Genomic DNA, 24,657 nt, shown 5'->3' on the forward strand with positions numbered 1-24,657 from the left:
GCTATCGCGTTTTTATAGCCGGCAACTTCGCTCCAAGCTGTACACGCAGCGCCGCGCCGCGCCAGCCCGGCACCGACCCTCAAAATGGCGCCGGCCGGCGTAACGGCCGCGTGCAGCGCGCGCGCACACGCTCCGGCCACGTGACCTCCCCCCCCCCCCCAACACACACAAGATGGCGCAGCCGTGGCGCTGCCCCAAGGGCTGGACGCGGCCGGAGGCCCCGCGTCCTCCGGCCCGGTGCTGAGACACGCAGCGACAGACCCCGGCCAAAGCCGAGCTTGCCGCCTCAGCTCGCGGCCGGCCTCCGCCACAGCGGCGGCCTGAGGCAGCGGAATGAGTTAAAACGCCCGCAGCGCATCCATCTAGTGCCCCATCTAGTCATCCTCGCTACCCGCCCCGCTACGTATCGGCAGGCTGGAACTAAAGGGGCCCGCTAATCTCAGCCAACAACGTAATCTCCTGTCACAGATCCCATCGGAAGTCATGGTAACTGGCCATCTTCTTAATGGGTTTCTGATCTCGCTGCGCCGCCCAGCAGACGGGCCGCTTCTCCTCTTCCTCGCGCTTCCCTCATGTGCGAATTGCCCGTCAGAGCCGCGAATGCGTTTCCCCCCCTCCCTTCGCGGGCCAGCCGCCTCCCTGCCGCACGGCCCGGCCCGGCCCGAGCTCCCCCGCGGACTGAGAGCAACGCTCGGGCAGAAGAAAGAGCGGGGAACTGCAGCCGGGTAAAAGACAGGTCCCTACGTGACAGGGTTTTTCTCTTTTTCTCCCATGTCTGCCCTGCCCCGCTCAGGCGCCCCTCAGCAGGCCCGGACGGCACCACGCTCCCCGCGGTGGGGGGGGGGGGTGCCGCGCTCATCCCCGCTCCCCCCCCCCCCCGCGGCCTTCCATTGGTAGGAGCCGCGCGGCGTCCGCGGGGCAACGCCATGGCGACGGGCGGCTGCGGGAACGGCGGGCGGGCGGCGCGGCAGGTGAGGGCGGCGGGCGGGGAGCTTGGGGGGCAAGCGAGGCCCCTGGGGGTGAGGGGCCCTTGAGGGAGAAGCGAGGCCCTTGGGGATGAGAGGGCTTGGGGCAGAAGCGAAGGCCTTTGGGGGTGCGGCGAGGCCCCTGGGGGTGAGGGGGCCTTGAGGGAGAAGCGAGGCCCTTGGGGATGAGAGGGCTTGGGGCAGAAGCGAAGGCCTTTGGGGGTGCGGCGAGGCCCCTGGGGGTGAGGGGGCCTTGAGGGAGAAGCGAGGCCCTTGGGGATGAGAGGGCTTGGGGCAGAAGCGAAGGCCTTTGGGGGTGCGGCGAGGCCCCTGGGGGTGAGGGGGCCTTGAGGGAGAAGCGAGGCCCTTGGGGATGAGAGGGCTTGGGGCAGAAGCGAAGGCCTTTGGGGGTGCGGCGAGGCCCCTGGGGGTGAGGCGAGGCCCTTGTGGGGTGAAGGGGAGCTTGGGGGTGACTCCTGGCCAGGCCGGCTTTTCTCAGTGGGGCTGAAGGCCTGCCTTCATGCAGCAGAGGCAGCTCCCCGAACAAGGGTTAGGAGTAAGGCCTCACCTCCCTTGGCGGGTGCTTGCCGTTTCCCAGCTAACCGAAAGGCACTTTCGGTGGAAAACTTCCTTACTGCTCCTAGGCTTTCCTCTCCGGGCTGCAGGGTGAGCACCCTCTTCCGTCAGTGATTGACGTGAGGCGAGGACACGGGAGGAACAGTTACAGCCTTCCAGCGCCGCGTAAAAGGCCTCACAGAGGGTAAATTTGTATGTGACAAGCAGTGCTAACTGTGACAAATTAGAAAATATGTTTTTCTTGTGTATATATTTTTCGTGTATCAAGTTGCCCCCTTACTAAAGTGAAATTCGAGGAACATAAGTACGCGGGTTTATGCCAGTTGTTCACACTGGATTACACAAACTGTATGCACCGTAACTTACTACTCATTTACATTTATTTGCAAAACACTCCCTTTTTCTTTCCTCCCAATCATTTAATCCCATGTGTATCCAACGGTGCAAGTGGCTTATGAAAATCAAACTGATTTTCCTTCTAATTTAAAAAGCATTTCAGGATTTTTCCTTGTTTTCCTCTCTGTCACCCACACTTCCTCTCTGATAGCTTATGTCTCAAGGAGATAACAAAGCTGGATAAAGAGAATACAAAAAAATCTTGATTACCTCTGAGAAGCTGTCAGATAAAATTCTGTTACTTTGTCTTAGCTTTATTTTTTTTTTAATAAACCATTTTGTACATGACTAGTCTTGCTACCACTAATGTTTCGTTTTAAGGCAGATTTCATAGTAATAAGTTATACATTTGCAAAACAGGGACCTTGATATTAATTACCCACAGGAAAATCCATATTCATAGTGAAGGATGAGAGTAAAGAATTGTCTTAACTATAGAAAATCAAATTCTGAGCGTAAGCCAATGATATTACCAACCATTCCAGCTTTTAACAACTGTAATCATTATACTCCCCTGTTTTCCAAATACAGGACTGTTGTATACCATCAGTGCAGAACACTGAATGAATTCTTCACATAGGAAGTATATTTCAGTTTCTTCTCCACACACTTGCAACATGAGTAAAAGTCATTTTCCTCAAAGGGTGTTCATGCAGCCACGTTTTCATCCTGCACACTTGAAAAGACCATCTGTAAGCGAAGGAGACTTAGCCGCAGGTCTGCATGACTCTGAAGAGTCTGATTGTGAAAGCCTTGCTCAAGAGAGACGATATCAGTTAGAACTCCAACAGCGGATTCGTGAAAACGAAGAACTGGTAGGACTGTCTTCAGATGAGTTGGAGAATGACAGCTTAGAAGAAGATAGCTTGGAGGAGATGAGTTTAAAAGAGCAAGAAGGAGCTAAGTGTGACACGGATCGATATACAACTGGAATGCAAAAGAATGCTAGTAATGGAAGGTAAGGCATAGAACGTACCGTCTCATAGTAGACGACTGTAACAGTTCTGACACTTTAACGCTAAAGCCTTACATTTCTCAGAACACACATTACATCTCCAAGACCGATTTACATGGCCAAAGTACTACTAAGAGCCCCTAGGGACTAAGTTATACACGAAATTGTACTGTTTCTTCATACTTACCTTCATGATTCTTATAGCCAGTGCTCTCCAGCATTGCCCCCCGATTGTTTGCTATCCAGGCTAAAACACCTCTGCAGGAAGGTAAGGTGGAAGAGAGAACATCCTACACGTACCTATATAGGCTACCCGCATCCTGGCTGTAGACGTCACATACAGAGGTGACTGCTAGATGCCTCTTTATTTGCCTCTCAAACAGGCAGGCAAGAAAGTAGGAAGTGGGGAGCTGATCTGTGCTAGCCCCTACTACTAGGCAGCACAAGCAAGCTAAAAGTTGGAACATTTGACTGGTCTCCTGCTGGCAAAGGCCTATTAAATGTAGATCCCCTCTTATTCCTGTCTGCTTGATTGAGAACCCACTGCAGTCAGTGGAAGGAGTTCAACAACTGTAACGGGCTGGGGATCAGGCGCTGATTTAGCAGTGTGCCCTGGGTACTGTCTCGGGTCGTGGGGTGGAAGTTTCCTGAACCTGGGCTGTGAAAATGAGAGAAAGCAAAGACCGGTACTGACGCGTACTCTCGTCATTCCTTGCAAAAAGACCTGTGCTGAGCAAACTAGGCCACTTTGCATAGGAAACTTACAGGCAAAATTGGTGGGCTGAATAAATTCAGTTTTGTTCTATAGCTACATACATCTAAAACTAAAAATTTCAGGGTTACTGTCACCCTTAAACATTCTTTAAAAAGCATTAACTTTGAACATAAAATTAAATTTGCTGTCATATGCATAAAAGGTTTAACACTGTATAAATTGGGAATAATTCTCAGGTTTAAAAGGATTAAATTAAACCTGAAATAATAATAATGTGCAGTTTCAATTTAATTGTCTACTTAAAATAAAATGGCAAACAAATGAAGGCTAAATGATTAATAGCATGCTTTTATTCACCTCCTCAACAGGCAAAATGGCCAGTTATTGAACATTTTATTGTGAGTGCAAATGACGTTAATTGTACTAGAAACATGCTCTAATTTTTAGTAATTTTTTTGACTGAATACTATGCTGAATGTGAGGCTCTTCATTAAATGGAAATTTGATTTTATTTTGTTTGAGCTTAGCCTAGTAAGTACTCAAATATAGTCCATTAACCGGAGCAAATATCACGGCATATGCATATGAAACCCCCTCTCTACATCCATTACTAACCTCGGAATTTGAAGAGGAAACGCTGCATCTGTTGTCTACATACAACATTTTTGTTGATGAGCACAGAGTCCATCTAACCTTTATATCAAGTTGTGGGGAGGAATAAAAGGTGCACTTTTTGTCTGCAGATGATTAGAGATGAAGGAGCTCTTCACGCTCGTTTTGTTCCAGCGTGGTGACCTGGCCTGCGTGATACAATTGGGCTCCTGTACACACATTTCAGCACAATAGAACTCTTTAGAATTATACTCTGTTATTTGAATCATTACAATTATAGCGCATATTTCTGTACTCATTTCAAAAACATGGTCACTTATTTCTGTTTACCTGCGGTGGTGTATCACAGCTATGAATAATAATGTTTCCACTGGTCTAAATCCTCTGGTCTCTAATACACAGGATACCAGGATGCTTACCTAAAATTGAAAGTATTGATTTATTATTTAGGTGCCACTTATAATATAGGCACATATGTAACTAATCTAGAAAGAACTGATAAATGGTTTGTGGAAGTGTTCATATAATTAGCTATGCCACAGTTTTGGAGAATCCAGCAGATCACTACATTTCTTATAATTTGAGCTGAAAAGCCAGCTGGAATTGAGTATCTGTAAATGTCGCTTTGAAAGGCTCATCATTTCTCAGTGTCTAAGAAACCAGGGCTATACTGCCGGTCCGGGTAAGCAAAAAGAGTGTTAAAAGCTTTTTCCCATGTGCCTTACCCCTGCCTCTGCCCTCCCATTTCCTGGGAGCCAAGCTGTATGTATTTGGCTCAAGCAGTTGGTGTTCCTCCTGTTGGATCAGAGCGTAAGTCATGAATAGACTCAACCGTGTTCTTTTAAAGGCAGCCCATCTTTGTTCAAATAGAGCAGCAACAAATTGGACGCTTGTTTAAAAACAAACAGACAAACAAACAACCCAAACCCACAAACCTTTCTGATGGTGGTTTTGTAGCATAAATGCAAGGCATATTTACTGAATGATTATCTCAGTTACAGCCTGTTTTTTAATGGGAAGTTATTTGAAATCTGTCTTAGAAAGTTTTATTGAAATACCAGGCTCTACATCCTAATGTTTCACAGGAATGAGAAGAGAGAATAAAAATACAAAGCTTTAGGCTGCTCTCACCTAGGCAGTCAAGTCTGTTGAGATTTGGGAGAAGGATCTTACCAAGAATATCACTTTTATTTCACAGAGCGCAGAGTCTCTGAACAGTGAGCAACACATACTGTCACGTAGGTTACATCATTTTAAAGGAAACAACACGAGCGATAAGATGCAGTCATTTCAGCTTTTAATTGATTCTACTAGTGCTTATAATATCCTGAGTTCAGGACAAAGACTGCATTCCACTGTGATCTGAATGTTAGACCAATTTATCGTTCACTGATAAGGAAAATTAAAAATGAAGAGGAGGTTCAGCCTAAGTCTTTTACTCAACAAACGTTTGATAAAGCTGTTTTGATCCTGATCCTGCAAACGGTCATACAAAAATGACTTTATATACTGAACTAGTTCAGCTGACCAAGGTTGCAGGATGGTTACTGAAAAACATGTAATTTATACAGTTTATGCATAACTAATTTTGAGCTTGTTTTTTAAATAGGAAACAGCAGTTTGTGGACAAATATTTCAACCTAAGATACAATCCTAATTGGAAGAACATAAAAGAGGTAGCAGAATTTTCTGAAGCAAAAAAAGTTCCTGGAAGTGTGGAATTTTCACAAGATTCATTTTACCTCCTTTCCAATGGCTTCCCAGAAGAAAATAATCAACAGGTGGCAGAATCACAGGATACATCCTCTGAGTTTGATACAGAAGTAGTAAACAAGCATGAACCGAATGCCACAGTCAGCAACGAACCTTTTAGGTTCTTTACTAAAGGGAAGGAATCTGCAGAGGACTATCGTTTCAAAGATAGTCCCAGTACATACAGCAGTGCTTTTTCTCTTCGGATTCAAGATCAACCGGAAAGAGCAAAAAAGGACTTTGTGGAAAAAAATAAACGGACTTTAGGGTTAGGTACACGCATGAGAACTTCCTATCTTCAATTGCACAGCAAAAAGCAAGGGAAAGTTCTTCAAGAGCAGGTAGGAAACTTCTACACATCTTCTCATTGGTATAAACTGATGTACTGTCTGTGGTTAAAACAGAATATCTGCATGACCTTACAGGTTTGTGTGACAGGTAAGTAAATTTACCATCTATCATGCAATAGGTAACTCATGATTTCCCCCGAGTATCTTGTCCGCCCTTTGTAGAAAGAATCAGCAAGTCATCGGTTACGCACATCAGCCAGACCAAAACTTGCACTGGAAATCAGCCAGTAGATGCTAGTAAAGCACAGTACTTGGCTTTGGAGGGCCTAGTATTCTTACGTTTGATTTATATTGAGGAGTAAGCGGAAAGGTCGTTAAAGTTCCTCATAAACGACTTGTACTTGAGTTTGTTGCTTTTACTTGCTATACATTATGCATAATGGGGGAAGGCAGAAGTCATTGGTTTATTCCACTGAGTTGTAGTACAGAAAATGTTTAATTTACAAAACTGCTGAGACTTTCTGTTTCAAGCGACACAGTCTTCAAGGCTAATGAACAGTTGACATAACACTAGAGGGCATCTGCTGACTACATTACAATGAGTGCAACAGTGGACAAGCTCTTTTCTAGCAGAGCTATTAAGAGCACTTGTTTTTTCAGTTATAATTTAGTTGCTGGTAAAAATAATTAGTGTAGATTGATGCTAATTAAAGCTATGTTGATATGATTATGTTTACTATTTGGGGAATTCTGAAAATATTTCGTATGTAAGCATTGGAGCCAGAGATCAGGACTTCATTGTGTAGACACTAGGCAAAGATATCCAATAGAAACAACTCTGTTAAAACCAGGACAATGTTATAAGAGTCACTAACTGAAGTAGCCGTGGGGACTAAATCCTAGTTTTCAGATCCCTTTCTATCCCAGCAGAGCTGTGACATAGCAGGAGCTCTGCAACACGTGTGTACGGAGGTGGTGTGTTTCTTTCCTCAGCAAGTTGAGATGACAGCGACATCACTAGCTGCTGTCAGCTAGCTTTGTGCTTGCTGGGGATGCGCAGAGGAAGAAGCAGTTGTCTCTGGCTCTTAGTCAAGACAGCCATTGTTCCATCTTGTTGGAGGGGTGAAAGAAGGCCTGACGGAAGCATCTTGTTGACTAAAGCTGGCTTCCAGGCTGTGATCTTCTACTAGCAAACACTATACACCACTGTCCGCTTCTGTGAAGTCTCATGCACAAGCATGTGCTGGAACTGAGACATAAAGTGTGAAGAGGGACTTCCTCGGTCACCAAAACCCTCTGCGGCTGTCACCAGGAAGCACATCAGTGAATTCTTCCCAAAACCAAACACAAACTCCTCCTTAAACTAGTTAGCGTATTTGCCCCTGTTAAAAAGCACTTTCAGTATGTCACTCCTCTAACGACTGGAAAACCAGCTTCCAGTCTAAACTCATTTGCAGCAGGTTTGCTTGCCTGGGTGAAAGCCTTAACAGTATCAGTGAGACTGGAAAGGGAAACCTCTTGGGAAACAGGAGGAAAAATACCATCTCTGCTGCAGATGTAACTGAAGAGAGAGTTTTATAAAAGGTCCTATAGCGTCATGTATAGCGTCATGCCTTACAGCAGTGAGTCCACAATCTTAGTTATTCTCCGTTTCACTTTAAGTGAAGGAGAAGTGGTGTCCAAAGCCTTAGGATCCAACAGGTTCACAGGCCAGGCGACAGCAAGCCCTGGTGAGGGTGTCATGGTGCTCCCATGAAACATGGTGGCCCATCAGGGCTTCAGGAGAGGAAGACAGTTAAAAATCTATCTTTAGGCAATTATTGACAGTACGCAGAAAGAAATCTAAACCTAGTTTCAAGGCTCATGATTCTCAATTCAGCAGTTGAGTCTTCTGTGTTAGGCCAGTTACCCCACCTGAAAAACTCTTATCAAAAATGCAAGTATGCAGAAAAACAAGCAAGTCAGACATCTGCTGGAGCACTGGAACACATTCTGAATGCTGTTTTTTCCTAAGCTGGATTATTTTGAGCTTTGCAGGATGTTGAAGCTGTCTTTATTGCTAGGATCACAGTTGGCTGACAGGTGTTGTGGTTATGAACTAGTGTTTACATTAAGGTAAGTGGTTTACATACAGCTTTATTTAACTAACATGGCATTGGGTAAAATATTGGTAGGCTTATTCTTGTACGATTTACAGTTGTTACAGCTGTGCATAAAGACAGCAGGCTACATATACCAAAGCATACCATAAATGTGCGTTGATCTGTATGTTTACTAATTTATAGTAGCATTTTATAAACATCAAGTTCTTTGCAGTGTTGCCTGATTCTTTAAGAATCTGATGATGAGTTTCTTTGAGAGAGAGAGAGAGAGAGAGAGAGAAAGAAAGAGAGAAGTAGCAGCCCAATCTAGCTCAGCTGTACTCAATATGAGTTGCTTTCCTACCTACAAGCCCCTTACTTCAAAGCCAGGAACATAATGTACAATTTTTTAATGGCTCTAGACCAAGGCACTCAGACTCTCTGTGCACTGCGCCTTACCTCAGTGTAAACACCTAATCAAGATTGCCTGCGCTTCAACAATAGCAGCCAAATGCAATTCGAGAACCACAAGCCTTTGAAGTCCTCACTGCAAAGGCCGGTTTTCTAGTCTGGGATAATGACATGCCATGATTGCTGTCTTTGTTGTATCTTTTCAGTAGAGAAGCAATTACGGGCCTCAATTTAACAGAATAGGCATTACACAGCTTATGATGCTCAAAATGCAATTTCATTTGATCATTTTCTCAATTTGATTGGTATTAATAGAATAGTTCACAAAAAATGCTGGCAGAGGTTGTGTCCTGTTCCTCTTTCAAAGAGATAATGTAGAAGTATGCTTTACCTGACCAGTAAACTATCGATACGTTGAGTCAGTTGGTTCCACCAAAAACATCTTACTGACTGCAAAGCTGTGTCTATCCACAGTTCAGGAAACCCATGTGGTAACTTGTAAATTGTTAACTTTTCTAGAGACCAACAGAATCTGCATCACTATTTGGTGATTTGGCCTTTGGCAGTGTGATTCACCTGAAACGTCTGCAATGGACTCCCCTTACCTTTTCCTAGTTATCCCAGTCCCTCACCCTGAAAGATGGTAGGCTCAGCTCCCCAAAAGGATTAAACACTTCCTTCACACTGATTTCACCATGATGATTTTCAATTAATAATTCTCATGGTCACAAATGTCTTCTCAGTGTGAATTCTCTTGTGTTAGCCAGTGTTACTCTGCAGTGACGCATGTGTGTTCCTTCCGTAAGCGTTGGCCCAGCACATAGTTATCTGTAGTCTCTTTGTCATGACGCTGCCTGACTGGGCACTGATTTGAGGTCCTACCTATTGTAGTACTTAGCAGGATAATTTGGCCCAAGAAAAGAGGGGGGGGGGGGGGAAAGCATTATTATTTAATGAAAACTTATAGATTGAAAAAACATTGAAAAACTGGGCGCTCGAAAATTATTTTGCCTTTTATCATATTTACAAGGGTATTTATTAGCTTCAAAATATGTAGTGCCACCAGCCACCCTTGAATAATTGCTCGGGTTTGATTTCTAGCCATTGGGCTGCTATGCTTGTGGCCATGCAAAGATGTTCTTGTATGCGGGCTCACTATTTTGCACAAGCTGTTTGATGTTGTTGTCAAGCTGTATGCACTGGATGTTTTATTTCTGTGGCTGCTCCCTGTACTTTTCTAGCAACGTTACTGTGTTTTGCCATCTTTTTCTTCCACATGACTCTATTGTTCAAGACCTTGCTGTGGTGCATATCATCCATTAATGCCTTGGCACGCTGGCTGATTGCCTGGACAATGGTGATTGTGTAATTGCTCTTCTGTTAGTAGGTACATCTACTGACTCGCATATAAATTGAGAAGCCCAGACGTTTGAGAGTTTCTGTTACAAGTGGATTTCTATGCTGCATACTTCCTGTAGTTTTCTGTTCTTCTATTCCCTTTAAAAATAGAAGGAATATCCCCACTACCACACTACTCTCACTTGTTTTTTCTGCTTCCTTTTCACTTGATCTTTCTTTAGCCATTCATTTTCTTGTGGTCTGTTATTTAATGCCTAACTTTACCATTTTAGCTTTACTAGGATACAAATTATTTCTCATTCTTCTTCCCCCAGGACTTTTAAATCCTTTTATCTGGCTGGGCCATCTTTGTGTGTGGCCATATACATTCTTGTTTTTTAGGCTGCAGATGCTAAAGCTGTTGATGAAGAACCAGTTCGGAATGTCCTGCCATTTCAGGACCTGAAAATGGATCCTGAAGACAAACGGTACCTGAAGTCACAGCAGCTCAAGGTTCCTTTTCGATAGAACGCAGTTGTTGAAATATATATTTAGAAACGTATCAGTTTGAATATTTCAGTCTGTAAGGTTAATTTCTTTTAAAGTACCAATTACTGAATATGAATCCTTAGATAACCACTCACTCAGATAATCCATAACAATTTAAAGCCTATGCTGCTTTATATACTGAACGTTTTTAAAACAAAACAGATCACAGAATCCCAAGAAATTCTGAGCTTAAAGAGGGACATCTACTTAGGACTTTACTTGGTAAACAGTAATGTAAAAGTGCAAACTAGTACATGGTCATTTTTGATGGTTCATGAGGATCGTGAGCTGGAACTTAACTACTATTGTATTCCTTGTCCCCTAAAACTCCGGCGAATTGTATTCCTTGTCCCCTAAAATTCCGGGTTATCATAAAACAGAAAATGTTACAGGTAGAACGAGTTGCAGTGACCTCCTGCTCGGTTAAGTCTATAGATCTGTTTTATGCTTGCCTTTCAAACCAATGCAATGGATAGTCTTTGGAGCAGTAGTAGAGGAGACCAGGTATCATCACTAAGAAAAACCCAAGCACTTCAGAACCAGACCTTCAAGCCAACTAGAATTATTATTAGCAAGCCTGATTGTTATCTTTGTATTTAATGTATTTGAAGTAATTCAGGCAGACTGTTTAAATTCCCTGCTGTTCACTTAAGACTGGAAGCTGCGCTTCTTAAAAGGGCAAACAAGATTTTATGCTGCTATTCATTGCGAGAGAGATGCTTTATATATGAAATTTCAGAATGAAGGAGGTATTTTACAGGGCTGCTCATTCCATCTAAATGGGAAAACGTTGGCCCGGCCTCAGTTTGGCAGCAGTTCATACTTTCCACCAGTGGCACAGTATGCCAGAACACTAATTGTTACTGCAGAGGTCGAGCTAACAAATCATCATCTTGGCACCAGGAGTCAGGATTCCCCAGTGCTAAAGCTTTCACCAAAACATTCTTCTCTATGTGTGGATTTAGTACCTACCATTAAGCAGTTATTCTGAGTGCCTATGCTATGTAGTGATTGCAAGTGTTGCTAACAAAAGAACCCTAGAGAGACAGGAGAATGAAATGGAGGATTTCAGTGCTGACAAAGACTAAATGAACTGCGAATGGATTTGTATATTACCTAGAAGAAAAGCCATGTCTTTCCTCAAAAGGGGCAATGCCTGATGTTTTAATTAGAGAGTGGTGATTCTTAAATAAACCCCGGATTTAGAGTATGTCAGTTTAGCTGGAGAAAGTAGTCCTGTTGTGCTTAAATTCTTAAGTTGTTTCTTATCATTTGGATAATGTTTTGCAGGGCGTGCAGGGAGGAGTACTTAGTTTAGAAATGAAATCGTTTAATCATTGGCATCAATGTACTTCTTCTGTGGACCAGTCTAACAGAGCGTACCTAACCATCTCTTTATGAAATTTAGTACAATTTATTTTCATTAGTATCTAAAAAAACAAAACTGATTTGATTATTGAAACATTTTCCCCAAGTGGATGACAGTGGAGCTACCGCTTGCCTGAAGGATTAGAAACAAGTAGTCCTGAGCATTTAGGAGTGATGCACTAGCTCACCTATTTTTTGCGCTTCACTCAGATAAAACTCACTTATTTCATATTACGAGGACATCATTTCTCAGATATGGTCTGCATCTGTAAGAGGCCATTTTTATAGTGTTCCACTTCAGAATTTATCTCAGGCTACTAAGAAGTTTTGATGCAGTATTACGCATTGCCTGTGCAGCACTATCCACTTGTGCAGCACCTGAAGAGTAGCCGTGGTTCTGTTCTTGGCTAGGGGTGTATATGGTTTTTAACTTTGGATTAACTCTAGGCCGGGCCATCATCTAGTCTAGCCATGAGCATAATTTACTAAGTCCGAGTTAGATACGAGCTGCCTGGAGTGATTTTGATGGATCTGTTTAGCCTTGTGCAAATTGGCCTAACTCATGATCAGTGCGCTAAGAAACTGTTATTTTAGTCATGAGGACCAATACTCTACCTAAGTCTCTTTCAGGTCCTTCTATCAGGGCATGTTTTACTAATTCAAAACCTAAAACTTTACAAATGGCACAAAAGAAAGACTGTTCTCTGTACTATGCTAGACCTTAGGGCACAGATGCTTTTCCCTTTACACTTCACTCTCTGCTAAGAGCTTGCTTTTAAAACAAGTTTCCATCCCGAAGCTCATTCAGCCATATAAAATGTCACCATAACCCCTTACTAGCTGGGAGCATAGATCAAACAGGTCTGGCTGGCTCCAGACGTCCCTGATTTTTACAGGGACTGGAGATTGTACACCCCAACCTGTTCACGCCTGTTCAAGGCACCACATCAATACACGTTCAAAGTTTACTACGTGTTCAGAACTCAGCTTCACTGTAACTAACACAACTCTTTAAGGGCTGTCTACAATAGGAATGTTGTCCTGAATTAGAATCACAGAATAGCTTAGGTTGGAAAACCTCTTCTGGATGTAACCTAGTCAAAACTTTGGTTAATCAGGCACAAGGTTTGCAGAATGCTGAGAAATAGCTAAGTGAGAGGTGTTATAATAGGGAGAAATTACCCATGCACTTGTAAATTGTTGATTTTAATGAACATACACAATACCAACCACTGAAATTCACCGTACTTTTGATAACTTGTTTTAGGATCACCAAAATAAGCAGCCCCAGAGAAATAAAATAAAATCCAAACAAAATCTTAAAGGGAGAGCTTTCCCAAGCAATGATAGTCAACAGCCACCAGGAGGACCAGCAGAATCAAAGTCTTGGCAACACAGACACCACCAAGCACCAGAATTCCAGACTGCTGCCACACAGGCAGCAGAGCAAGACAACAGTAGTGCACTGCAGAAATGGCTGTGTCCGTATCCTTCTGTTTGCCCAGATACTACTCTCCTAAATAATTTCCCAAAGTCAAGACATTTTCTTAATCAGGATTTTGTCACATCTGCCTATCCTCTTCATCCAACATCGCATAAATTTTGCCCAGTAGAGTTCCTGTCTCCAGCCTATACCAGTGAGGAGAAATATCATCACGGTCCTCCAAATGGACTTCCACATGATCAGCAACATTTATACAATCATGCCATTTTACCATTTTTTCCAAGAGACGACTGTACCAATGATCAAGCACATCCAAATCAGAGGAATGTTTCATCTGTTTACAATGCTAATTTTCAAGAGTTGGTAAAGGATCTAGTGTCACTTCAGCATTGCAAAAGACACGTTTACACGGATAAAAGCTATCACAACTATGCTATCAGTAGTTTATGGTAAGGATACTGGTGTTGAAGCAATATTATCCTGGCACTATGATGCCCGGATAAATTACAGACGAAAAAGTAAGTCCAAAATACAAAGTTTTTCTGTGGTATACCTACTTAGCAGGTCTGATCCAAAGCCCTTTAAAGGCAGTTTGCATTGGCTTAAGCTAGCTTTGCATCAGGCTGAACACTTCCCCATCTATAATTTTTCCATTTAATTTAAACAGTCTGCATGCCCTTAGGTGCAAGCAAAGTAAGTCATTGTGAAATTTCCGTGTTTCCACCCTCACGTTCCCAATATATTCTATGAGCAAGGATCGTTCTACGTACAGAGTGCTTGTTGAGCTATCACTTATTAACAAATGAAAAATCTGTATTATATCTTCTTTCTTTTTTGAGGCCTTCCCACTCTTCTACTCGCAGTTCTCCAGCAGTCCCTTGCCCGGCTTCCCAACTTATGCAAGCCGTGGAGCAACACCACGAAGAAGCCACTCGTTTGACAGAAGCTCACTTAGCTGACAGGCACTTGTTCAGCCTACTTCCACCTATAATCCCACAGGTGGAAAGTGATTCAGATCTCAATACAGAGAGAGGTGAAGGAAATCAAGTGAAAATAAGCCGAAGCAACTCAGAAGGCTATCTAATGCAAATGGAAAAGCAAAAACAGCTTACAGCCAACAAGAAGGTAAGAAAATAGGCACGTATTGGAAGATAGTTTTACATGTGCCTCCTCCTCTGTTTAATGTTTTTTCGTAATAACCCAAAGACCTTCACACAGAAAGGAATGGGGACTGGGAACTATTTCATTCTTACGGAGCGCAAAGTGACACACAGTGACTTGCCTGGAGCACTGAAAACCAACAAACTGTGGTAGAAAGTATTTACTAGTAGTTCTTCTGACCAAATCATTCTAATTTGGAGAACAGAGCAATTCACCGTCGCCTCTCCCTTCGTCACTTTCAGACTTGATTAGCTCTAAGAACACACAGAGCAGTGTTTGTCCTTTAAGTTATTCCAGTGATAAAATGATTTAGAATAAAGCTATTTGTATAAAGCAGCAGGTAGCCAGGCCTCAGACCCGAGCAAACCATTATCCTGGTCATGCTCATTTGCTAGCCAACTCAAATCTCTTGGTTTCCAAGGGAATCAAACTGAACAACACCAAACTTAGAGGATTTATAAAGCTAACGGCATAAACTTTATTACAGGTCTGCTAGAATCCCGTTGTGGTCCTTATTAAAACGGGATTCTTTTTGTCTTTTCTGTGTGTCCAGATTTCATACTGTAACCATTTAACACGGATGCAGTGGAGCAGCATAGAGCTATCCCTGTGTATCCATGACAAATTAAAAGTTTAAGAAGTTAGCTCCATGTCTCAGGGCAGACAAGCTAAGCTGGAATAATTACTCATGTGCTTCATCTAAGAGGCAGTTTGTGTATTGCTGCTTGAATGACTAAGAAGAATTACCTGGATTATGATAGTAACTGCAGGGCAGATTTCCTTCCCTTTCTGTTTCCCTGAGTTTAAACCATTGTTTCTGTTCTGCATTTTCAGTAGCTTTCTCACTCTTCATATCTGAGGAATGCTACAGAGAATAGGAGTGTTTGTCTCACAGAATGATCCAGCTTTTCACAATAAACAAATGCACCGAAGTCATACTCATCGTATGTACGTTTTAGCTTTCAAAATATACTAGGAGCGCGAAAAGTCAGATCTGGTTGTATACAATGAAATAATTAACTCTCCTCAGGACCTCCAATTAAAAAAGATGCGTAAATACATCACAAAGTAGTAGAGATAGCTGACACGATGAAACATCAAATAGAAATTTCAGTGCATAGATTTAGTTTCTTTGCAGTTGAGTTTAACTCGAACGTGTCTTTTGTTTGAAAAAAAACTGCACTTTTTATTTGCACATAGATATTTTCTTGGTGTTTCTGCCTTCCTTCATGATCGAGATTAACACAATGCTGCTCATAAAGAGCTTCCACTGACAAGTTTTTAAAACGTAGTTCAGTTTTAAAAATTAAATTAATCTTCTTGAAAGAGATTTACATGGATTCAGGAAAGTATAGTGTTTTGTTTTTAGTAATGTCACAAAGGATTCCAGTGACATCACCCATCACTCATCTTCCTTTTTGCCTATGCAATTGTAAAGCTTTTGCTGTGCTGCAAGGCAGGTATTTTTCAACTTTCTGTGAGCAATTGCTTTCAATTACATTGCAGTTTTGAGAATGAAGAAAGATAACTGTTACAATAGCATTTGCCTGAATTGTTTTTTAATTGCCAAAAATTAGGTGTTTTTTTCTGCTTCTCTTAAAAGAGTTTCTTTGGAATTTCATTCTGATAGAGGCCAAATGGGTCACTTTAAGCTGTTAAGCTCAAGGAAGGTCATTTTTGACGGAGAAAGTATGGCTTTGTAATTTGGATAATTGGCAATTACCCACCTAGTTTCAAAGGAAAGATGGTGTAATTTCATTTTTGCCATTAATTCAGTCTTTTTGGTCACTTACAGTCTATGAAATGAAACAATGCCAGAGCTAAGGTTGAAACTGGAACTTGAATCCTGCTCTTATGTTGCGTTGTCCATTACAAGACTTGTTTTAACTATACTCTCTATGAAATCAAATAGAGGAAAATCTGTCACTGCTGTTCGTTTTTCAGCCATATAGTTCAAAAGCCTACATGAATCTGAATGTGAGACTTGGAGGCCTTGGACCTGACTATGAAGCAATCAAAGAGAAAGTAGGTGGTCTCCATCATATGGTGTTCTCTTCAGTTGTGCCAAGTATGTTAGGTAGGGGAGAAAGGCAATGAAATCACTGCTGAGACAGTAACCTGTATTTGTCCGGTGCATTATGTCCTTGACTCACAGTCTAGCTCAAGTTCCAAAAGGGAGATTCAAACAGAAGGAAAGACAACCGTACTGTGGAATAGTTTCAGCCCTCTAATTTTGTAGTCCCAGAAACAGGGATTAGTTCACTGAGTTCAGCAGAATTAATTGCAGATCATGAAATCAGGCATACAGTCACATGACTGAGTTGCATTATCTTTCCTGGTGCAGAAGTTGGCATAGCCTAACCTTCAAAGTGGAAATGAAAAAATATAAAAACTAGTGTAAATGCAAGAGGTAAATAGCTGAATGAACTTTACATACTGTTAAGCAAGTGTCAGGTCCCTGTGGAGAAGAAAACATTGTTCAGAACCAGTATCTGAACAATTAGCATCGTTTGACCTGTTCTCTGCTAGAAATGCGGTTATGGAAGCAGTTGTTTGTCTGAGGTGTTGCGAATCATAGCCTGCATGCTTTGAGACCCTATTAATCTGACAACAGGTGCTTTAGGTGGCATTGTTTATATAAATGTTGTAGGACAGCAGGAAGCAAAAATGATTAAATGATCATCCTGTTGGAGTAATTGAGAAGCTCCTGTGATTTCTTCAGCCCTGCAGTAAGTGAAATAGATTAGACATCTCAAACTGGAACGGATAGAACGCAGAGTGCAGCGTTCTGTGCATCTTTAACGCTTCCGTAACGCTTGTGTAACCTGTCACATCAGTGGAGTACTACTGCCTTGAAAAGAAAATAATTGACATCAGCTGATAACTGAGGAGGGGCAGAGCACGCTGCTGAATTTGAGCATAATGAATTGTTGGAAATATAAAGAAACAGGATATCAGTTAAATAAACAAAGCAGGGCATTCACGGCCTAAGTACAGGGATTTTAAAAGTCATTGCAAAAGCGGAGAGAAATTAGCACAACCATACTAGAATGGAACTGATATACTAAAACAATCACCTGAGAATAAAGGTGCCATCTGTTGCATTTCCATCAACCTCTATCCTAGATACAATCCAAGAAAGAGCTCTTACAAATGAAGAGTGACTCTAAAAAACATTGTGCTATTTATCAGAATTTCCTGATGTGTTCTGCTGAGGAATGATCAATAGCATAGCCAGGTTAAACAGCAACAGGGATGTAAATGGAAGACTCCAGTGGAAAAAGTGTTTCATTGATGGATCGACTGAGATGTTTAATTAACTATACTTTTTTTTCCTTTTGTCAGAAAGAGAAGTTAAAGCAGCAAAAGGAATATGCAAAGCAAATTAAGGAACATAACATGAAGAACATTGCTTCTGTTCAGAGGTTGCCTACAAAACCCAAGGTTACATCCTCAGTGTCAAGACAGAAGGTAAGAAGAGAGCCCCTTTAAAATGCATGCAGGGAGTGATCCTGGACTTTGCACCAAAAAAAAAAAAAAAAAAAAAAAAACCACCCACCAAGGAAATTTAACTCTTAGTATGCTAGCATCGTTTCTCCAGTTTTGTTTAAAGAAAAATCACACTAGGGACTTCTGCTTCCATAGGATCTTGGCAAGCGCTCATCTCTGCCTCTATTCTGTTAGGGCTATAGATGTATATCAAGAACTGCATATTTCTTTGCCAGCAGCAGTGTTCAGTCCATGCAGTTCTCCATCCATGCTGTCTCCACTCAACTTGGCTTAACCAGCTAGGTGACGTTTTCCAGGAGGAAGAGGGGTGTGGAACAAAGGGGAGCATGGCCTCCGCAGGAGCACTACCCAGAAGAGCACATGCTCTGCCTCCCGTCAGCAGCAGAGGCCACACTACCTGCAAGAGCAGAGATATCTTCTTGTTAGTCTATTATCTACCTGCCTGTCAGTCTCGCTTATAAAATCCTGTCACTTGAGTTGCACAATAACTGGTCTTGTTTTTAAAGCGTGTACAATGTTGCCTTAGCGTTCACTGCCCTTCAGAAACAGCTCAAATGAGGAGTGTCTGATGACATGACAATGCCGTACATAAACAAAGGGAACACTGTTTTCCCTTTTTCAGGAAGTCAGTGGCATATATTCCATCAGATCAGTTCTTGAGGAGCTCACCTACTGGGTGCTGAAGGCCCACTAACAGGTATTCCTCCGTGGTAATACATGAGGACTGCTTACCTCAGCAAAGAACAGTTTTGAAGTTTAACATCGGTTTATTTATTCAGTTACTTGCATTTATTTTCAAACCTCACATAAACCACAGAGAAATGAAACTACGTTCTTTAGATGTCGGAAGGGCCCTGGATTTTGATTTGTTCAGGACTGGCCCCTTCAGAAGATTTGCCTGACTGTCTCTTTCACCGAGAACATGAGGTAATGGAACTTCCACTTGAGACTTTACAGGTGTCTCTAAATATGTCTGGCTGAAACACAGATACGAAGCGATGTCCCAGTTTAAACCAGGGTGCTCTCAGTTTCAGGATTTCTGTAAGACTATTCCCGTTCTCTGTGCTGCGAGGCAACCTTCCATGTTTCACACATCTTTCCACACTATTTAGCAATCCCCCAGGTATCTGCTTTGCGTGCCTCTTTCTGCACAGCTCTGATCAGCTTCACTGAGACAGAGGTTAGATCTAGGACAATCACGTGAGTAGTCCCATTTTTCTTTTTTGTTTTTGACAGTTAAGACTATCAGGCAGTAGAGGCTAAGCCTGTTGAAACGGAGCTTGCAGACTTCTTGTTTGCACAATATAGTCTCTGCCTCCTTCTCACATACACATGTGAGAGTTCACCTACTTGATGCTACAGGAATACATACAGGGACAAGCACATGAAAAAGGAAAATGGTCTGCCAGCGTGGGAAGCGCAGTTCTTCAAGATGTGCTGTTCCTGTCTGTATTCCATTGCTGCCCTCCTTTCACTCCGTATGTTTGTTCAGCATATACACGTTCAGAATGCCCACAGTAGAAAAGTAAAATCGTAGTTTATTTCACACTGCTCTTCATGTTCTCATTATGGTATGTTTGGCTCCTGGACAGACTGGGTGTCACTGGTAAAGAAGTTTCCAATCACAATGAAGTGGGCATGGTTATAAGAGAACTGAGGTATTCTGTGAGAGACAACTCTTTGTTTTCCTCTGAACCAGTTATCTGTTAAGGGTTGGCACGTTTAATGCCATCCTCACTTGTTCAGAAAGCATCTCTTGTTCAGAAATGTGTTATCTTTGAAATTAACTAAAAAGAATTTGGCAAGGGATTGTATTAAAGCAGGTTCAAGAGAATTTAAAACAACTACCTGGACTTCATTTCAAAACTTGCCTTATTATTTTAGGCCTTTTGATACGTCACTTCCTTAGAATTTGTTATATGAGCGCTCATTTTCCAGACCTTGTCATATTAACTTGCAGAACTCCCTGTGACAAGATATGGCTGAGGACAAGAGTTTAATGAAATTGGAAAACTTCATGTTTCTAAACATATTAGACTAGTGATGCATTTTCTTTTTTTAAAGAAAAAAAAAAAGGCTGTTAACATCTAATGCTTCATTGTTTAAGACAGCCTCTGGTGGGGAGCATCAGGATGCAGATCTCCTTGAGGTGGGTTGTGTTGCACGCTGCAGAAGTCTGGTGCAGTTGCTGCGGAAGCATATAATAATGAACACTGTAATAAACAAGATCAGGATTTGACTCAATGTAGAAACACCTAAAATTTTCCTCCATTTTAGAACTGCTGATCAGCTTTTTCTTTTGAGTTTCGCAGTTACCTCAGTCTTCATATTTTTAGGCTCTGGAATACGCTAAGAAGATTCCTAGACCAAAAACTTTTCCAACAAGACAACCAGACGAAGAGGTGAAAGATGAAAGAGTTCTGTCACAGATTTTGAGAAGAGACCATTTACCTCAAATTGCATCCTTGGAAACTTTGCAAAACAGGCATGAGAAGGAGAAGCAAGTTGTAGCTGCTTTCAGAAACCTTCATATCTTATAAGCAATTTAAAATGATTAAGGATATCTTCAAGGCAGAAATTATCTGAACTGTTTAATTATGAGCTATTACTATCACATGTTAATCTACCATCCCCCACAAATACAAGTTGGTCTATGTTTTAATCATTTTTAAGTTTTAGGATCAGTTCTAGTATATCTATTTTTTTAAATGTTAAAAACTGCATGAGTAGCATTTTAAATATGATCATCTCTGTTTGTTTTTTTCCTTGAAATCTACTCTAGCAGTAATCATTCAGATTAATGAGTTATTGGCTTGTCACAGCTGGATCATTTTTAAACCTGCCAAACATACAGGCCAGCATACCTATGAATCATTAAAAATAAACTTCAGTCTCATTTGATGATCTTAGTACCAGCCTTATTTCTCTTTAAATCAGAGAGGAGACTTTGGAGTCTTTGGAGGAGACCCAGAAACCTAGCCAAAAATAATCCGTTGCTGGTTTAAAAAAAAAAAAAAGGCTAAAAACATGCACCAGACATATCAGTTGGTAATCATACAAAGCTAATTATTCAACTGTTGCTCTGTTATCTGTTAGTGAATTATTGTCACAGCAAGGCCAAAGTTTTGGAGCTTAATCTGGGACAGGGAAATGTCCCCCAAATGTCCCCCCCCCAAATACTGGCTGTTCATACAGACAATCTGTTATTAGCCAGAAGCTATTGAAAAATATATAGAGTAACTGAGGGTAATTGAGAGCTACATGTTTGAGAGGAAACCGCTTTTAACAGATTAAATCTATAAAAATAACAGCAAACAGATAGGTTTCTTATGATGGTTCTGTTTAACTTCATAAATTATGAATTAAGTCAGCATATGAAACGCGATTAGAAAACACAGCAAGGGAATTTTGAAGACAACCCCACTAAAATCTCTTAGAAAGTAGGCCATCTCAAATAGGCTAGTTAAAAGAAAAAAATTAGTGATTATGTGTAATTGCTTTATCCAATTTAGTAGCTCCCCCTTTGTATGGGGGGACAGAGAGAATTATTCTTTGAGCAAAGAAAGGTTTGAGTCTCCTCGAAGGAGGCTAACAATGGAAAGGTAAGGTGGGGAATCGAGGACAGAACATCTTTGAAATGGCTTTTGTCTTTTTCCGGATGCTTGAGACTTTTTGTTAAAGGTAGAAATGAGCAAGATATAACACGTTTCTGGGTTAACCTTTCATTGGCTGGATGTGTCACAAGTTCCTGGAAAGATAATTTTCCAATCATTGCACGCTAAAGTCGCATCGCTAAAGGTATGACGTATATTGCTGGAAAGGTCCTCTATCTTGCAATTTATAGAGAGTTCTGGATGAGTTTGACCTGCATGATACATTCCTCAGTATTCCTCAATCCTGCTGAAACTGGGTAGTTCCTGAAATATACCCTGCAAGATCTCAGGTCAGGCTCTCATCCCAGTGCAGGAAAAGCTGACCACCAGGCCCAAGTGTCCTTTACGTCCTTTCAGTGAGTAAATGTTTTATGGAATCCAATATAACCACTAGCAAAGCAACACAAGAGAGTGTTTCCTGGACCAAAAACTCATAGTCCAAAGGACTTGTGTTGATATTAATGATCTGCACCTCTCCATCATGGAAAAAGGACATGTTCCTTCTTTTAAGGTCCTCCTGACCCACCTGAGGAACAGGAAGCTCTTCACCCTGTTGGTTGCTTCCGACCACACAAGCTGGGATGCTTTACTTAATTAGACTGTCAGACTTGGCAGATAACGTATATCTTTGGGGGAAACCTGCAGAAGAAGTCTCTGAGTGCAGAGAAGGTCAGTGAGATTGCAGGGGGAACGTTTTGCATATCAAAGTACAGCAGTGGACAGCAGCTGTGCCACTTCTGGAACAGGACTGTCCTCTGCCTCCTTTCTCCTCCCTTTTGGGATCTGTACACTTCAGCGTTTAGCCCCTCATTGTAAAATATGCATGCTTGTAGTATGAGCCATCAAGAAAGGCCGGGTAAACGTTCCTGCCAGTTACTGCTCTTCTAGTTTCATTTTCAAACCAAATGGTAACACTTTGAAGCATTTCTGATTAGGGAACCTCAACTTGTCGTCTCTGCTTAAAAGTGATAATCCCCCCTTAATACAAACCTCAAGTACCTATTTTAATGAAACCTTCAGATGAATATCAAAGAGCTATTTACTCGTATCTAATATTTTAATTAGATTATATTCTCAATTTAACCCATTAAATCCCCTTTGATGATCTCCATGTTTAGTGTTTAGCCCCAGATGCTGGAGGTAATGAATATTGGACCTTTGATTTAATGAGAACTTCTGCCTTTCCAGCCTGACTCCCTTTGTATCCCCCTTTTTTATTTTCAGAGCTATAGAATTCAGTTAATTGAAGAAGTCTCTTACCACCACACATTAAGGAACCTAAATTAGCATCCCTTTTCTGATTAGAAAATGCAAGCAGACATTTTCTCTTTGATCTGAGGATTGAGTTGAAGTAGGCAACAGCCCCCTGAAAATGAGCTGATGGCCTTATTATTTGGCTGACATGCAGATGCGTCCATGTGGTGCAAAATGCTTAATGTCTTAATTGATCACCTTCCTCTCTATCTGTCATCCTACTACCTTTTAGAACTCCCATAAATTAAGATGAGCTGTGTGGGTGCGTGCTTTTTCTTTACATTTAAAAAAAAAAAAACAACACGAACTTTTACAAAACTTTAAAACACCTCTACTCATGCTAAACTTCCGTTAGCTGGCCATGTATCATTTATATGCTGCTGCATGGGTGGGGGGGGGAGTAGTTTAAAAAAAAAAAAGTGACACTGATCATGATCATCTCAGAAACCATTTGGAAAGGACTGTATTTTTCCCCCCGGAAAAAAACATTATTTGCAGCATATGTGCAAAGAAAAATCTTTTGATCTACCTCAATACTAATGCAAATTCTTCCTGCACCTAACAGATAGGGTGGCACAAAAAGAGACCGTACAAGTAAATGATGAACATCCATCCACTTAAAAGCAAAGGGCAAAACTTAATGTCTTTCAAATTAGGAAGACAAGGAATTTAAATAAGAAATAGGCCTTGAGCTTCGCATTAAGCATTCAGGGAGAGATTTAGTTGGAGTAGAACCTGCCTGCCGCAGACCGATCGCTGCGGCACAGCTATGCACATGGCGCAGCGTTACTCATCACGAGCACAGGCCTCGCACTCGAGCCTTCATACAGCTCTTGTTTGCATTTCCAAGATGGTACCACCTCTGAGGGGCAGAAACATATCTCTGCACTCCACACAATGGAAGTGCTCAGCCTTTGCTTGGGGTGCCCCTTGTAGTGCAACCACGCTTAACGTTTTATATTCAGGAAGCGTAGAAGCTGAGGCATAGTTGTTGTCAAGTCAGGAGGGCATACTGGGGTAGCTTGTATGTTGCTGATGGACAGCAGCATTTTACTGTTTCGTAATACCGACACCAAAGAAGAGACCTTGATGCCATCAAATATCATGTCACTAGCTAACTTTCAGAAAATGAGATCTTTGATCTTTCCGAGGCGTTGAGACTTATCTTTAAGAGACGTCACCCCAACATGGAGGTTGTAATGAAAGGTGGTAGCCGATTCCCTCGTTCCCCTTCCTCCTGAAAGGGTGCTCAGGCAGAGAGTCCCATACATAACCGCCTCCTATGACACAGTCCCCTCATGATCTCTTCAGCAGAGTGCTGGAGCGAAGGAGGAGAAAGAGGAGTGCTGCCAACTGAGAGGAGAGAAGGGGGAGTGCAGCTCTCCATTTCCTCCCTTCCCACTCCCTTTGTAACTGCAGCAGAGAAATCGCACAAGCAACAGCACCCAGCCAGGGGTGGGCAGGGAAGACGGTCCAGAAGCTCCAAGCAGCTCGAGGAAGACACAAGTATCAGTGGTTCCCCCCACCCCACCCCTTGTTGCTCAAACCTAAGCACCCTCTGTGCGGGAACAAGGCGGCACATGATGAAAGGACCAACTCCGGAGACTGCTTCCAGTCCCACCACTTC

General features: G+C 42.0%; 1 protein-coding gene across 4 annotated transcripts; it reads left to right on the plus strand.

Moving 5' to 3' along the window:
* Nucleotides 1-163: 163 nt before the first annotated feature.
* On the plus strand, nucleotides 164-23,114 carry JHY (junctional cadherin complex regulator). 4 transcript variants are annotated; one of them, XM_068916529.1, is made up of 11 exons: nucleotides 164-486; nucleotides 794-971; nucleotides 1,610-1,733; nucleotides 2,469-2,895; nucleotides 5,829-6,312; nucleotides 10,494-10,604; nucleotides 13,276-13,901; nucleotides 14,292-14,577; nucleotides 16,558-16,638; nucleotides 17,959-18,084; nucleotides 20,460-23,114. In XM_068916529.1, the coding sequence occupies exons 4-11, from the start codon at nucleotides 2,501-2,503 to the stop codon at nucleotides 20,661-20,663; spliced, it is 2,313 nt and encodes a 770-aa protein (XP_068772630.1). In that variant the 5' UTR covers nucleotides 164-486; nucleotides 794-971; nucleotides 1,610-1,733; nucleotides 2,469-2,500; the 3' UTR covers nucleotides 20,664-23,114. The 4 variants fall into 4 exon arrangements, with proteins under 4 accessions (XP_068772630.1, XP_068772629.1, XP_068772631.1 ...); XM_068916528.1 differs by lacking the exon at nucleotides 794-971 and having other exon boundaries at nucleotides 1,610-1,725; XM_068916527.1 differs by lacking the exon at nucleotides 794-971 and having other exon boundaries at nucleotides 323-725; nucleotides 1,610-1,725.
* The last annotated feature ends 1,543 nt before the right edge of the window (nucleotides 23,115-24,657 follow it).

Source organism: Struthio camelus, chromosome 22 (assembly GCF_040807025.1).
Source record: "Struthio camelus isolate bStrCam1 chromosome 22, bStrCam1.hap1, whole genome shotgun sequence".
Classification (NCBI taxonomy): Eukaryota; Metazoa; Chordata; class Aves; order Struthioniformes; family Struthionidae; genus Struthio; species Struthio camelus.